The 16,272-nt window shown below is 33.2% G+C and overlaps 1 protein-coding gene and 1 long non-coding RNA gene across 2 annotated transcripts; both read right to left on the bottom strand.

The window, feature by feature from the left end:
* Positions 1-10,362: 10,362 nt before the first annotated feature.
* On the bottom strand, positions 10,363-11,048 carry LOC133793744 (magnesium transporter MRS2-4-like). The gene is made up of 2 exons (XM_062231035.1): positions 10,870-11,048; positions 10,363-10,778 (listed from the first exon to the last, which is right to left on the bottom strand). Exons 1-2 carry the CDS (start codon positions 10,877-10,879, stop codon positions 10,363-10,365), a joined length of 426 nt encoding a protein of 141 aa, XP_062087019.1. The 5' UTR covers positions 10,880-11,048.
* A 1,045-nt stretch (positions 11,049-12,093) lies between these two features.
* LOC133793444 (uncharacterized) lies at positions 12,094-14,425 on the bottom strand. Its single transcript, XR_009874825.1, has 3 exons — positions 13,831-14,425; positions 12,983-13,019; positions 12,094-12,530 (listed from the first exon to the last, which is right to left on the bottom strand). It is a non-coding gene; the product is annotated as an uncharacterized LOC133793444 (long non-coding RNA).
* Between the last annotated feature and the right edge of the window lie 1,847 nt (positions 14,426-16,272).

Raw genomic sequence — 16,272 nt, forward strand, 5'->3', positions numbered from 1 at the left:
GATGAATAAAGGAATAACCAATTCTGATCTGATACTCTTCTTTTTGAAATTGTAGCATTAATATCAACCTTTTAAATTTCCCTTTAACTTCATCAATTTTCCTCCAATACCAACTACTAGAAGCAGGGGCAGTGTAATTCCACCAATCTTCTTCGTTTGATATAGACATGATGAACCCATTTAACCCAAAGATTATCTTTCTTCTCAACAACAGCCCAAACATACTTTCCAATAGTTGCAATATTCCAGGCTATGCTATTTTTAAAACCCAAACCACCAGATTTCTTCTACTGGCACACAGAATCCCAGGAAAATTTTTATGAACTACTTTGATAAATAAAAGAGTATTTTTATTTTAAACTTTAATTATGGTAATTTTCAAGTTAACGCTTCAAGAAATTGGGCGTTACATTGCCCCTCCCATAAACAAGCCTCTCTCTCTCTCTCTTTCTCTCAAGCTTTCTCTATTTACCAAGTCTACTAAGATACACAACCACTACCAAAAACTACCACTTCTCAAAGACGGCAAATATTTTCCTTCATCATTTGGATTCTCAAATTGTCCTTCATCATAGTATCCACACTCATCGTTTTCCTCATTGTATTCCTCATTTTGAGCTAATTCCTCTTTTTTTGTAGATTTATGTATTTTTAGCTCTTTAATCTCAGCTTTTAGCCGAGAAATCTCCTCTTTTTCAGTCATTTTCTTCGGGTTTTTTCCAAACATTTTGGACACGGTCGCAGTGAACCTACAAAATAATCAACCAAGTCAATCAATAAATCAAGCTAAATAATTCTTAAAAGAAAATAACTATTATAAAGTATCATACCCGCCAGCTTGAACACGACCTAGGTGTTCCGGTGTCCCTAATGCTTGAGTCAAGATGTCATCTCGACACTGAGCTATAATTTTGCCACGACTCAATTTTTCTTTGACATCCTCCTACTCAAGATATTGTTTGGTAAAATTAGTTTATATAAATAAAATCAATATGTTAATTATAAAACCATAGAAAACTTACTATCTTATTGGCCATCTGTCGGTCCAACTCTGTCACGAGAACTTTATTTTTTCTCGCGATCTAAACCAAATTTGATACCTCTCCGGATTTTGAATATTTCGTTCTTTTTTCTGCAACGTACAAGATAATTATAGTTATATGTTGCGATAATATCAACCATTATTTAAACTTTAATATCAATTATACTTACCAAATTTTCTCTTATACTAGTCATTCCTCTACGAGATGTTCGATGCTTTGACTTCATTTGTAATGCACATGCTTTTTGTTCTTGATGCACTATTGAAACTCTGGACTTAGACAGCTAGATACAAATTTGAACTATTCTCTTTCGTCAAGTATATCGCTATACTTCTTCGAGGGAAATTTGAGCTATTCCATCATACCCATTTCAACCAAAGGTTTGATGTACTCGGTAGTGAGTTGACTTTTAAAATCCCTCATTATATGATCAACTTTTTTCAATTACGTACCAATTGTAAGTGTAGGTAAAACTAGCCTAATGGTGGGTAATATGGTTTACCTACCAATATTGAATTAGTAGAGACTGGTAGGTAAATGTTAGTGGGGAAAGAGTCTTTACCTACACTTATTAATACTGGTAGGTAAAAGAATCAGTGGACCTCACTAAGTTATAAATCAATTGATGAGTCATCAGATGACGTGTTTGATGACTTGTCATCCTACGTGTCTGCTGACATGGTTTCCATAGTATCATACACGTGGCATCATTTTATTAGTTCATGTGGCATCATTTTATTGGTCTACGTGGCACAATATTATTGGACCATGTGAGGTCATTTTATTAGCCCACATAGCATGATTTTATTGGTTTGTTATACAATTTATATTTTGGTCAAATTTAATGGTTATGTGTAGGTAAAAGATAATAACAGTTATTTATAAATGATATATATTAGATATAAACTAGAAAAAAACCATACAATCATCTTGTGACTCTTGAACCGAACTCAAATAAATTATTTAACATTAATAATAAAATAAACAAACATATATTATAAAATTTCCATTGCTTATTAAAGATGAGTGTTAAATTAATTACATTTCATAAAAAATATCAACAAGTCTATTACAAGTCTATTCTTCGCTTTGAGATTATTACACGAGAGCATCCTTTTTTTTGAACTTGTGAATGTCGATGATGGCTTTGTGAGGTGGACAACGACGATGGTTGAAGGTGGGGTTCGGGTTGGCAACAATGAGAAAATATAATTAATCTCAACACAATAATTATCCCTAATTTAATCATCATAATGATTTCAGAAAATATGACTTATTATTATGGGCATTTATGACACTTGATATACCAGCATATATTAAAAAATAAATATATGACCACATCAAGTCCCATAATCACCAACATAAAATAAAATCATTTATCAACATCACAGGCCAAATTTGAAAAACAACTCAAAATAAAAAGTAGATGTCTCTTCCCCTTTTTAAAAAGAAAAACAGATTCATGTATATAATCAATGAACATAATACATAACACATCTCGGAGCCTCAGAACAATTGAAACAATAATCTAGACAATGAAACAAAACTCTAGAACACAACTTAATACCTCAAACCAATAAAGCACATAAACCTCATTAAAGTACTTAATATATCAGCATAGCCAAATTAGGCAGTTGAGTCTATACCAAATTTATAAATCTAATTCATATATGAAAAAGAGCATTGGACTTTGGATATGCCATATATTTATTAGAAATAAAGTTTCTTAATTACATATATAGATAGCAAGCATATAAATTACTTCAAACAAATCCAGAATTATGTCAAATTCAACAAGCATAAAGATTATGATGTTACAATCAAAGAATCTCACCAAAATTAGTTTTTCACCCATATTCAAAATCTCATATTTCATTCAAGTCAATTAGTCTACAACAGAAAATATAATTTGACATAAATCATTTAATAGATTTGAATAACCACAGAAAAAACTAAAAAAAAAAATCATAGGGCTACTCTCATTTGAAACAATACATCATAAGCAAGCATGAGAAAAGAGTAAGCCAGTAATGGATTCCTAAACAATTAACCTACATAATAGTGGAATAAACATTTAATCTCACTAACATATATCACCCATTGATTCATTGAATCAACACTTTTAATTTCAAAATCACACAAAATGCAAAGAACTGATAAATGTTCACCATCACAGTAGGCAATATTACACAGATAATAAAAAATCATCAATATTAATAACTATTGCTTTCAAACAAGATAAAAATGAAGATATACAAGACATTCTAGAGTCACAAACTGTGGCATTTAAAGCTTTTCATCTAAACACAACCAAGCTAGTAATTCATAAATACAAGAAGTATCCAAAGCACAAATGAAGACAACAATGAAGAAAATACAAACTAGAAAGCAGAATCCCTAATCTGAATACAAATAATTTAAATTCCCTTAAACATGTTCCTTAGTTTCAATTTTTTTTGTCCTCTTTTAATTATATTGTTTAAACTTCATTGACTATGAAGGTAATATGTTCTTAAAAAAGTATGACACATTAAGGTAATATGTTCTGAAAAAAGATAGATCATATCCAAAAATACTCAAGCACTGTAAATTTAATCTCATAAAGAGGTCAAAGACCATATCTAAAATAAACCAAGACACAAGCCGCAAAGCATTGCTAATAGACACACATATATACAAATTCAAGCTAATAGACATTTAAGGAGAAAGAAGTATTGCTTCACTATAAAATAGTACCAAAACCAACAACATAGCAAGATGTAAACAGAACCACTCGAACTAATTGTTACATCAGATCAAATACTTGCACAATAAATCTGAATACACATATCAGAAACAAAGTGCCAAACAAAATAATTAAATCAAATCCTTTCTCAAAAGAGATCCATTTAAAACATATTCATTGCTCAAAACAGAACCATACCTTAAAATAAAAGAGCAACACTAAATCTGAATACAAATATCATAATCAAAGTACCAAACAAAATATATAATATCAAATCCTTACTAAAACAAACCCCTTCATATATAGACATTAAAACAGATTCATTGCTCAGAACAGAACCAAACCTTACAACCAAAGAGCAACACTGAATCATAATACAATTCAAAAATCTCAAATCCAAAACATATGGCAATACATAAACATAGAAAAAATATGCCTCAGATCAAATAACAGAACCATGATCGCAGCATCCTGCTGAAATGCACCAAGATAAAAGTGGCGCCGGTGACGTAGCATGTGCAAAGCGGCATCAATATGCTGAAAAAACATGAAAACTAGTTAGTACCATCAATATATTTTAAGATTTAATTGAAAGCATAAATGTAATTTACATACCGAATCCCAAAGCCAAGTCTGTACTGTGTGCAACTGCAAGAACCTTGCCACACCGTGCGTCCCAGTATAGACGTTTCAGCCTCTCTTGTTTCTATTGTTGTCAATCTTCCCAATGATCCACTTATGGAAGCTCTTCTCCTGTTGTGGGTCACACTTCCTCAATGGTGTCAGCAACTAGCCCCTGTTTATCATATCTGATCTTCTTCGTTGGGTTGGTGAAATCATCAAAACGCTTGGGCCTGTGTTTCTTCAAGGGAAGCTGCCTCCCCGGGCTGCAGTACTAGTACCCTGGGACTGTCAGTATCACTGGAAATTACAAATGTCTGGGCCTGTGGAGTGGAGGATTGATCACCGTGCTCGTAGTCTGCAGGCAAGATATCAGACTCTGTATATGATTTTATGTCGGTGGATTGACCTGAGACCACTGAAAGCAGCTGCGCCAACTGAGCCATGATCATAGTATGATTCTGTAGTAAGGTTGCTTGGCCCTCCTCAACCCTCTTGAGCCTCTGCATCAATTGCTCATAATCAGGCTGAGCAACCTGACTAGATGAAGCTGCACAGGGTTGTGAAGTGCCCTCCTTAACTCTCGGGACATCCTCGTAAAAAATCGAGGCTTCCTTTGCAACTTTTGCCAGCTTCTCTGCCTCATTCTCAGGTACCACTACTTCCTCCGCTACAGTCTCAGCCTCCCCCACATTTGATTCCAACTCAGGGAATAACCTGGAATCAACTTCTGGGAGGCTATTGTAGCAGACTACCTCACCGGGACGTGGCTTCAACATGGGAAATACCACAAACTACATGGTTGAATAACATGTGTCAGGAAAACTTTAATAAAATAAATCGTTAATCAATTAATCTGTGACATTTAACATGATAAAATGGAACTTACTCGACGGTTGGCGAATATAGGAACCAATAGAGCTGTCGAAATAGTGATATCAGTCTGTGTATCCCAGCTAAGCATCCTTAGAATCTGATTCCCACTGTTCTCACCGAACTTACTCCCGAGAGAAGGCATGGCCTCAAAATCCCAGTACAGAAGCGCGGGTGCATAGGAATTGAAACTATACTTCGCCTCCTTCTGTTTTTTGCTTGACCCCTCTTTCTTCTTCTCCTCGAAGTGTTTCAATTGCTTCTTCATGTCCTTCTGAACTCCTCTACTAACCTTCTTAAATGACAACTTCCCCCATGGATACTTGAAAAAGTAATCAAGATCCTCAACCATCCTCAGGGAATCTCCCCATATCGTCGTTGTCTTCTCTGGGGCATTCAGTACCCCCTCTATCAAATAGCACAAACCCAGCTTAAATGCATCTTTTGGGTTTGTGGAGGCCTAACTCCCCTGCAGTAAAATCAACATATCTGGAGTTGTAGAACTTCGATTTGGACTCTCTTTATACCGTTAGAAAGCTAATTAAATTATCTACAACTTTATAAAAATACTATTTTTCGAAATTCATAACATAACTAGGTCAAAAACGGGTCGGAAGTTACAGTACCCTAAAGTTACGAAAAATCTATTTACATCCTAATCCACAAATAAATAAAATTGTGACAAATATCATGCTCCTATCAGATTTTGGTGAAGACTAAGTCTTATATTTCTCTTATTTTATCATTAAAATAATAATTCCTTAATAATCATAACCTTAGGAATAACCATGCTCATGACAAGTGTCATATTCTTATTAGCTCTATCTAAATCTTAGGTTATAATAATTATCATATTAATAACCAGCAATATTAATCAAACCTTATGTTATAATTAATATTCTTAAACTATAGGTTAAACTTATAAAATCCATAACTATTGCTAGGAGTTTCCAACTAAGTCCCGGCTTGAACACCAAAATCCATAGTAATGAAACTACTACTACTACTACTACTACTACTACTACTACTACTACTACTACTACTACTACTACTACTACTACTACTACTACTACTACTACTACTACGTCTGCCCAGTCAGGTGCGTGTCCGCCCAGGAAGGTTTGGCCGACCAACCTGAATGTGATATGGATCGACTAGACAGAGCAGGGCTACGCAAGGGATCCCAGAAACGGCTTCAACAAGAATCGGTCTTGGCTTGCGCGGGAATCTCTCAGTTTATCCCATGAATATAGTGTATTGTTATATTTTGAATATTATTGTAAATTAAATATAGTGAGAATAACAAAATATCCCGATTATGAGGGACATCATCTGTACGATCCTGAGCCTATAAATACAAGGCTCATGGCATCATAAAAGGATCCAGATTCTGATTTTCTGGAGAGAGAGTAATTGTATCTTGAGAGAATTCTTGTATTCTTGTAATCTACACTGAAGAAACTCAGTTGACTCAGGTTCATCTGATCTTGAGTGTAGATCTATAATCATAACTCTAAGTGGATTAGGCTATTACCAACACATTGGGGCTGAACCACTATAAAAATCATCTGTTTCGTTTATTTCTCTTGAAGGTTTTTGTCATTTTGATGTCTACACGTCGTTGGCCAAAAACGTGGTCAACACTAACCAATAGGTTGGCCTATGTTACCATCAATATAGAACAGAACTGAACATAGAATGGATATCTATCTATTAAGGGGAAATAAAAACATAAATGCCTTTAAGGCTATACACATGTAAGACTAGATGAGAATGAGATCAATGTCCAACAACATAACAAATTCCTTTCAACTTTACCAACAAACATCACTTAACTTGTTATGTTGACAGGAGTAGTTTTAATTACATACGAATATATGATACAAGAAAGGTTTGAATGTATAAATCCACCCCAAAACAACAGTTAAAGCACATATATTATAACGAAATTTATCACGACTTGTGTAGCCTCCCAAAAAGGCCCATATATAAGCGGGGAGGAAGAGAGTAGTGAAATTAGATATATAAATAGAGAGAGAGAGAGAGAGAGAGAGAGATACCCATGCTTTGCACCCTTGCTGAGAGAAACATGTATTTTGGTGATTCAAACTTATAGACAAAATAATGATGGTCACATACTAGTAGTATATACAATAGAAGAAGCCAATACAACATGCCAACTCATATATACATATATTGCAAGGGAACAATACTTGAAAAAAAAAAGTATTGGAGTATACTGTGGAATCAGTAATAGAAGAAATTGAAGAAACAACATGAAAGAAGAACTTCGAAGGATCATCAGAAAATCAACAAAAAAATGCAATACTTTATGTATATGTCATCGGCCAATCAATAGAAATTGAAAATAAAATCACAAAGATCAATCCCAGCTTACTTTTGAGAAAAATTGACCCACTTTGGATAATTCCAATCACCTTTCTTCATTTCAATATCACTTCCTCCTGACTTCTTTGGTCCCTCAGCTTTGCACTTCAGGCAGCGGATATTTCTAGCAAAATTGGTGAAATTGCATCTACAGCACATCAAAAGGGAATCAACCATGAGTTTAGGCAAAAACAAAAGTGAAAAAGGGACCTTAAGAAATAGAAAAATTGAAGAAACTATAACTGTGGCACATCAAAAGGGCATCCATTCCAAGATTGAATTAAATATATACAAAAACTATAAATAGGATCATACTGTGTGAATTGTAAAATAGGGGTAAAAAAAGTTGAAAGAATGTATAGGGGTAGTTTAACTCAGCAATATCCGTACTATAAACAGCCAAGACTTCAACAAACACTTTCTTATATTTAACTTTCAGCATAACTTTCCATTATAAGGACATGCCTTATCATATTGATATAGTGGACATTTCCATTATAAGTTATAAATGCATATAATATATGAACAATAAATCATCAAAGACAATGCTGCCCTAACCCCTAATTTGGGACAAAAAAACAAAATTAGAAATAAAACTTAAGAAAAGAAAAAAAAAAAAAAAGACATGGCCAAAAAGAAAGAGATCTTTGGGGCATAGAAGATAAAAAAGAGTTAGTTCATAGTTATCAATAGATTATTTAATATATTTTTATGAAAGTGGTGAGAAGAAGAAAGTGGAGAGGACACATATAATGGAAATAAGCAACAAGAAAGAAAGATATGTGTGGGCAGAAGAGTAGATAGAAAATTGTACGAATGGGCACTTTTAGGGAAAATTTGCAGTAATGAAAATGAAACTTACTTTAAAATTTGAATGAAAGTGTAATATCCTTCAACTTAATTATACTTAATCTAATATTCTCAACTTAATTTAGATGCTATAGAAAAACAGGAGCAGTGTTTATAAAGAGAAGAAAATATACAGTTGGACATTAGAATGTTTTGTTTGCTCCATTGTTTCTCAAAAATAAATCCAAGAAAAGGTGCTCACACTTGTTGAGTCGTTTTCACAAACTTGATACCTTATTGCTAACATAGATTAGTCTATGCACATTGAGCAAAAAAAAAAGCAGACTAAATATCATATGAATATATATCTTCATCTTCAAAGAGTTTTACTAAAGCATGTTTAAAATACAAATTTATCTTGAATACTTTGTACTCAAGCATTCTGTAACCAAGAAAAGTTTCTTGATTTGTATTATTGCTTCATTAAAATTCCAATAACTAACATATATTTGACAGGATATGTCTAAAAAAACAGGAAAAATGACATCTCTATATATCATTAGTAAAAAATGACAGTTTCTGCATAGGAAATAAGCAGCCACAAAAGTCTTTTTTTTTTCCCTAAGCAAAGTGCATATTGCCAAAATGTAGAGAGAGCTCATTCATGGGCATGCTTGGATATTTTTTATGAATTAAATATATTTCTTTCTTTTTTTTCTATTTTTTTAAAAAGGAAAAACATAAAAGTAAAAAATTGTTATCATACAAGGCCAAAGGTTTTCAAAAGAAAATAAAGTTTTCCTAAAAAAATAATATAGTGAGGGTTTTGGCTAGTATATTAGTGTTTGCAAATTAAAAGGAAAAAAACTAGTATAGGAAGAAGTTGTACCTGAACAGCCACCAATCAGAGAGTAAGAGAAACAGTGAAAACACAGAATTGTAAATAGTTCAGATACCATAAGATTAGAGCAATTACCTATCCACAAGTGACAAAAAGAGTTGCAAAATGTTCTTCAGTGACCTATGTCCCAGTTACCAATGAATTAGTCATGCATACACCAAAGAAGAGGTAAATAATGGGCCTAATGGAAACACCAAAAATAAGTTGCAAATGGCTTACATGTTGATCAATGTCAGAAACATAAATAGTTTTTTGAATTCTATCATCCCGTTGTGCCATACTAGTCCTGCTGTTCATTCTCCATTTTCCTTGGCTGTTCCTCTGAAAAACAGCACCCATCAACAAACTTTTCAACTTGGTTCTCAAGGTTAGAGTTCAATTTACATTAGTTTTAAATCATAAATATAATCTCCCTGAACTTTACCTTATCTTTCCAAAAGATACAACAAGAAGTTATGAAATCAAAACCCATAAAAGCTCATATGAAAAACACAAACGGGCACTGGTCATTCATATAAATTCGATTGAATTGAATATCAGTAAATTTCCTACCTTACATCTTCTATGAATTTGCATTTCCTTGAGATAGAGAAAAAAGAGCAATCGTCACAGTAATAAGCAAGTTGGCAAATGGAAAATCATTGAAAAGAAAAAAAGAAAGAACATTGAAATATGAATAGATAAAAAGCTGCAGCAGTTGCTCAGATAGAAACAAATTCAGTCATCAAGTAACAAATATATACATGACAACACAATTTCCCAACATTTTCTACCTGATTAACTGCAGAATAAGCAGAGAGAAAGTCTAGATACCGTTTGCCTTCAGGATCCCATATACATGATCCCTTTGCCTGAGAGAACACAACTGGTATTGGGTGATAGCTGCATTTCAACAGCTAAAAACTCTTAGACAAGTACTGTATTAGCATTTAGAAACAGCTGCTCATTAGGTTGCTCTAGCAGAAGAAATTCAATACAAGGAAAACTATACACAAGATAATGTAAGTGCAAAATTCATAACATCAAAATGACACAAGTTGAAGAACATCAAAAGTGCTTACATTCCTTGCCAGTTCGTCCAAAATAGGGTAAGCTTCTCTCTCGAGGTCTGCCACACTGGAATCCAAGAATGTACAAACAACGTCCAATGCAATCTCAAGAACTTGAAACTCAAATGGAAGCTCACATTGCAGACCTTCAACAGCCTTTGGAACAGGTAACCAATGTCTACTTGTTAAATCATTCATTTCATTTTCTTGTTCCTCAAAAGGACCTACTGCTCCATTGATCTCAAATGGGCCTTTATTAGGAAGTTGTTGCCTGAGTTGATCCACAAACGGAAGAACTTCCTGGTGAAGAGGGTCAAGCAACAACACCTCTTCAGCTATAACTATTGCCTTAATAAATTCTAAATTAACCACCATGGCCTTCTCTCTTGCTGCAAGACAAATATAGCAAATATACTTATACAATTTATCATAAAAAACTACCATACATAATTAATATGCAACAAACAAAGAATTAGATACCAGGGCTCATCGATTCTTTAGCTACTTTTGACTAATTGGACTGTAAAGCTATAGCTTGGGCAGATTTCATTAAAGTGAGGGGAACGGGCAAGGTGAAAGAGAACAACTCCAAAACAGTTTCTTCTGAAATTGTTCATATAAATAATCTGTAACTACATTAAATTTTCAAAACTAGAAGACATACATATATATATTCCCTAAACAAAATTTACAATATTCTGATATTGAAATTAGAACAAATTCACATCAAAAAAGGGGAAATTACTAAGGACGTTAGAGGAAAGAGCTCAAAAAGTAAGAAGAAATAACAAAAAAAGGGGGGGTGATAGTATCAAATGTACTAAAATGTTGAATACAATAATTTCCCTATACTGTTTCGTACCGAAGCGGATATAGAAGCATAATGAAAATAGTTTTTTATCATGAATTGAAAGAAAACAAACTGTTCTTTTACGCAATCCAAACAAAAAAAGTGTTTTTGGCAACTCGAACATTTGATTAGAATCCGAGAGTCGCTTCTCTGACACCAATGGCACTTCTTCTTCCTCTTATCCCTACCCAAGTTCCCCACATTTTGAGCACAGGGCAATACCTTCACAATTAAAATCACAAACCAAATCGATTAAAATGGAATCATTAAACACCAAAATTTGGAATAAAAAGAAAACTACTAACAGAAAAGGTAATCCTAGGTCACCTGTAATTTATCACTAGGCAATGCCTCAATGTTCTTAGACCGAAACCCTTGTTGTTGAACCGGCCGGAGCTAGTTGGTCTCACGCAGGGAAGAAGAAGGCTTGGCCGCACACAGGGAAGAGGAGAAGAAGAGCTGGCCTCCGGTGTCGTCGTTTGCCTCTAGTGTCATGTGAGGGCTTGGGTCCGCGTGGTCGAAGCTTCGACGACCTCTGAAGATCTCTAGCCGGCGCGTGTAGAGGAAGGTAGCGGTCGGTCTCCACAAAGACAAAGGTGAGAGAGAAAGAGTGAAGGAGAGAGGTCTGGTGGGAGAAAAAGATCCGAGAGAGAGGAGAGAGAATGATGAGGAAAAAGGAGAAGGAATTGAAGGAAATGAATTGGGTCTCTCGGGTCTCACAAATTTTCAGGTCTCACAAATGAAAAAAAAGCTAAGTGGCGGGATGGTGTAATTATTACTGCCCTTTTTTCATAAAGTGGCCCCAATATAGTTGTAACGACCTCCTTTCTTAACATACATATATATAGAGTAAAAACAAATTTTAACCTAAATATGACAATACTGAAATTCTGAATTTACAAAAACTTTATTAAACAATACATAAATAATGTTTATAACCTTAACCACACAATACTCACAACTAGATAAAAACTTTATCTTACATACAAATCTTAATACTTTTATAAATCATTTTCGTGGCGTTACTACACCTTAACGTAGAAATGAAAATGTATCCAACTGATAAATTGAAAAGCTTTATGTAAATTACAAAGTTCATGAAATACTTTTTAAAGCTTTAAGTAAATGATAAAGTTCACAAAATACTTTTAATGAAATATAATAAAACCAAGTTTCTTGTTTATTTATAAAATAGCATAGCAGAACTCCACTCCCTTCAGGTCAGCCCCATATGTACAGTCATGTTGGCTCCACGTATACTCATCAACGATTTATATTTGGGGCCTCTTACCTACAATACAAAACATTAACTGATGAGCTAAGGCTCAGTAAGCAGAATAACTACCTCATATGCATTAAAATAAACATGCAACATGCTATGTATTTTCTTTCTTTCACTTTCCTTTCTTTTGGGCCCTAGAGGATGCTGCTGCCGGCATTACATAGGGAATCACATTCCCACCTGAACATAAACATGATAATAGGGAATTTCCCTCATAAACATTCATCATATAGGGACGTGCATCTCCCTCCTTACATTTTTGGGACTTAGGTCTCCCAAGCAGCACCTCTACTTTAACGTTTTCAATAACTTGTCTGTGAACATTAAGCGTGCTTATGCATAATAAAACATTCTTGAAAATAACTTATGCATAAGAACAATATGACAGATTAACATATAAAGCATATAAATGCACATAAGACACATAAAAGACTTGTATTGTAGATGAGGATTCTACTTACCTTGCGTCTTGATAAAACAATCGAAATTGTTAGCTTCCTGATAAAAACACAAACTATTAAATTACATAAAATCTACATTATGAAATGTTAGCTTAATATTGTTATTATCCCATTTTTCCTGTTTTAGTGCTTATTTTATGTCCAGGCGTATGGTCATACTATAGTTGTCCATGACAAGGTCCTGATCTAAAAGTCGTGGTCATGGTCATACTGAAAAGTCCAGGTCATAATACTTGTCCATAATAATAGGGAATAAGGTCATAAGAGTCCATAATAATAGTCCAAAGTATGACCATGGCCTATATAAGTTTACTATTATGAGGATACAAAAAAAAAATAGTTCATATTTCAATTTTGGCATTTGTAAAATATGACGACATGGTAAAATAATCCATATATAAATTTTAGCATTTTAATGGCATAGTAAAGTAATCTATATAAATTTTGGCATTATAATGGCATGGTAACATAATCCATATATAAATTTGGCATTATAGTAAAATAATCTATATATAAATTTTTGGTATTATAACGGCATAGTAAAATAATCTACATATAACTTTTGGCATTATAACGTCATAGTAAAATAATCTATATATAAATTTTGGCATTATAACGGCATAGTAAAATAATCTATATATAAATTATAACGGCATAGTAAATTAATCTATATATAAATTTTTTGCATTATAACGGCATAGTAAAATAATCTATATATAAATTTTGGCATTATAACGGCATAGTAAATTAATCTATATATAAATTTTTGCATTATAACGGCATAGTAAAATAATCTATACATATATAATAACTAAATAACTGAAAAGAAAGGCTCGGGAAGAGCTTACCTAAAAGGCTAGCGTTATGGACAGAACTCCGCCTAGATCTCCGAGGTTTAGAACTTTAGAAGGATGTTAAGAATATTTTTGGGTAGAGTAAGAGAAAGGAAATGAGGTTTTTGTGATTTCAAGATGAGTTTTGGAAGGGCTATTTATAGGAAAAACTTGGGATACTATTCTAATAAAATATTAAAAATAATAAGCATAGTGGAATAATAACATATTCAAAATATCAAGCATAGTAATTTGCTTAAGTCATCAATGTGTCACTACTGCATCAACATGTGGAACCCATGGGGTGGACCCCGCTGTGGGACCCATGTGGACCCTACTGTGGGACCCTTGCGGACCCCACTGTGGGACCCACTATGAATAGTACCTGGTGAATAGTAAAAAAATGAAAATTTCCCAATCTTCTTATATTACTTAGTCTAGCATTTTTTACTCACAAACTTTTCTGAAAAAGTTTCTCTAACACCCATAAATTAATTATTCCCACCTATTGGTTACTTCAACAACTTAGAATTGTTAAAATCCCATAATAGAAAACAACTACACCCCCAACGGTCATGAACACTATTCACCAACGGTCATAAACGGCTAGTTTTTGCCCTATAAATACTTGTTCCTTCAACCATTTATTTGCACAACTTCTTCATCTCTTAACCTTCTAGATAAAATTCATCATCAAAACATGAATTTCTCTTTATTTTTCATAACTTTAGTGATTGTTTGCTTGTATTTAGCATCATTCTATGGGTATTATACTAATGAAATGCCCATGAATGTTATAGTTGCATATTCATTAGTTATTCTTCCACTTTACTTAATAGCTCTAACATTCGGTTAGCATTGTAATGCACTCAAAAATGAATAAAAATATCTTCTCTTATCTTTCATAATTGTTATAATTTGTAAAAAGAAAATGGGAGTTACAATAGTACTCCAGCATAATACTTTTTGATTAGTATTATATTCATGTGTTATGGAAATGGGTATTTAATGTAGTGTATCGAGTCCCATTGAGGCCTATCGAGACACAGTCAAATCCAGTCCCTATCATGCACTATCGAGTTGCATGAGAAATATCGAAAAAAAAACCCAGATTTCTTCATTCCCCAGCCCCGATCTATCCTATGAACAAAAATCAACAAAAAAAAACCAGGCACATACACATATTGCAGATTAAAAATAAAATCCATCACCTTCGCTTTCTTTGGGGTTGTTTCCTAAAAGTTTGGTCGGCTTGCTCGACGTTTTCTCCTTCCCCTTCTCTGATCGTCAACTCCGACTCTTTGGGAGCCCTTGTTCGTGGTCGTGGAAGACAATGAAGGTTGGGTTCTATGGATTCAATCGAGGCCTATTGATTTCAAAGTTTGCTTGGTTCGAGAATTTGGGAGAGAATACGGAGAGTTTGAGAAAATTATGCCAGGGGTATTTTGGGTAGTAACGTCATCAGCAGCACCAAAACGAGAGTCATATAGGGATAGGGTATTTTTTAAATGTAGTGTCACTTATTGCATTAAAACTCAAATTTCCAATTAAAAATTCATTAGATACACATTTTAATAAAAATAAAGAAGGAATAGTGTATTCTAGTTTTAACATTAAATACGTTTTTTCTAAAAAAAATTCTTCGAAAAATATGTATAAATTTCAATATGATAAAAAATTAAAAAAATTCTAAATTAAAATTATGAATTTAAAAAGTTTATTTTAATCAAATTTTAATTTTTTAATTTAAAAGAATTTAAAAATAATAAAAATTTATATAAATTATATTATTTAATTAATGGCTAGAGCAATTAAAATTAACTAATAATTTCACAATAAAAAAAACTAAACGGCAAAAAAGAAGATACATATATTTATGTCTTATTTCACTATTACATACATGTTTGAATAGACAAAATATATTAAATGATAAAAAAAATAATTAATAAAAGAATTAAAAGAACAAATTAAGCACATATACATTTTTTTGGCAAGAACGTCAACCAATTTACATCATAATTGATAAATAGGACCGACCCTCTCCTACAGTATTGGGGTATTCTTAGAAAAGTTATTTTTTAATTCATGAAAGATTGTTATTAATAAATACAAGTACAAAACCCTCTCCCTCTCTCTAAAATCATAATTTTCTATTTAAGTACATGACAAACCGCCTAAGGCTCCCTCCTGCCCGCACATGTGTGTTGTGTTGTGTTGTCTCCTCTTTTTTGTTTGATCCCAATATTATGTCTTTGTTTTAATGAGTAGAAAAGAGTCAATCAAGACCAACCGAGCTCACCCAGACACCCCACATCGATCTAATAGATATATGTGGATCAGAGTTAGCCGCACTACATATGATAGCAGCACATTGAAAAACAAATAAGGGATCAGAGTTAGCCGTACTGCCTTCTTACTCATCAATGAATCGCTACAACAACCATTCTTTTGTTTCTT

This window comes from Humulus lupulus, chromosome 8 (genome assembly GCF_963169125.1).
Source record: "Humulus lupulus chromosome 8, drHumLupu1.1, whole genome shotgun sequence".
NCBI lineage: Eukaryota > Viridiplantae > Streptophyta > Magnoliopsida > Rosales > Cannabaceae > Humulus > Humulus lupulus.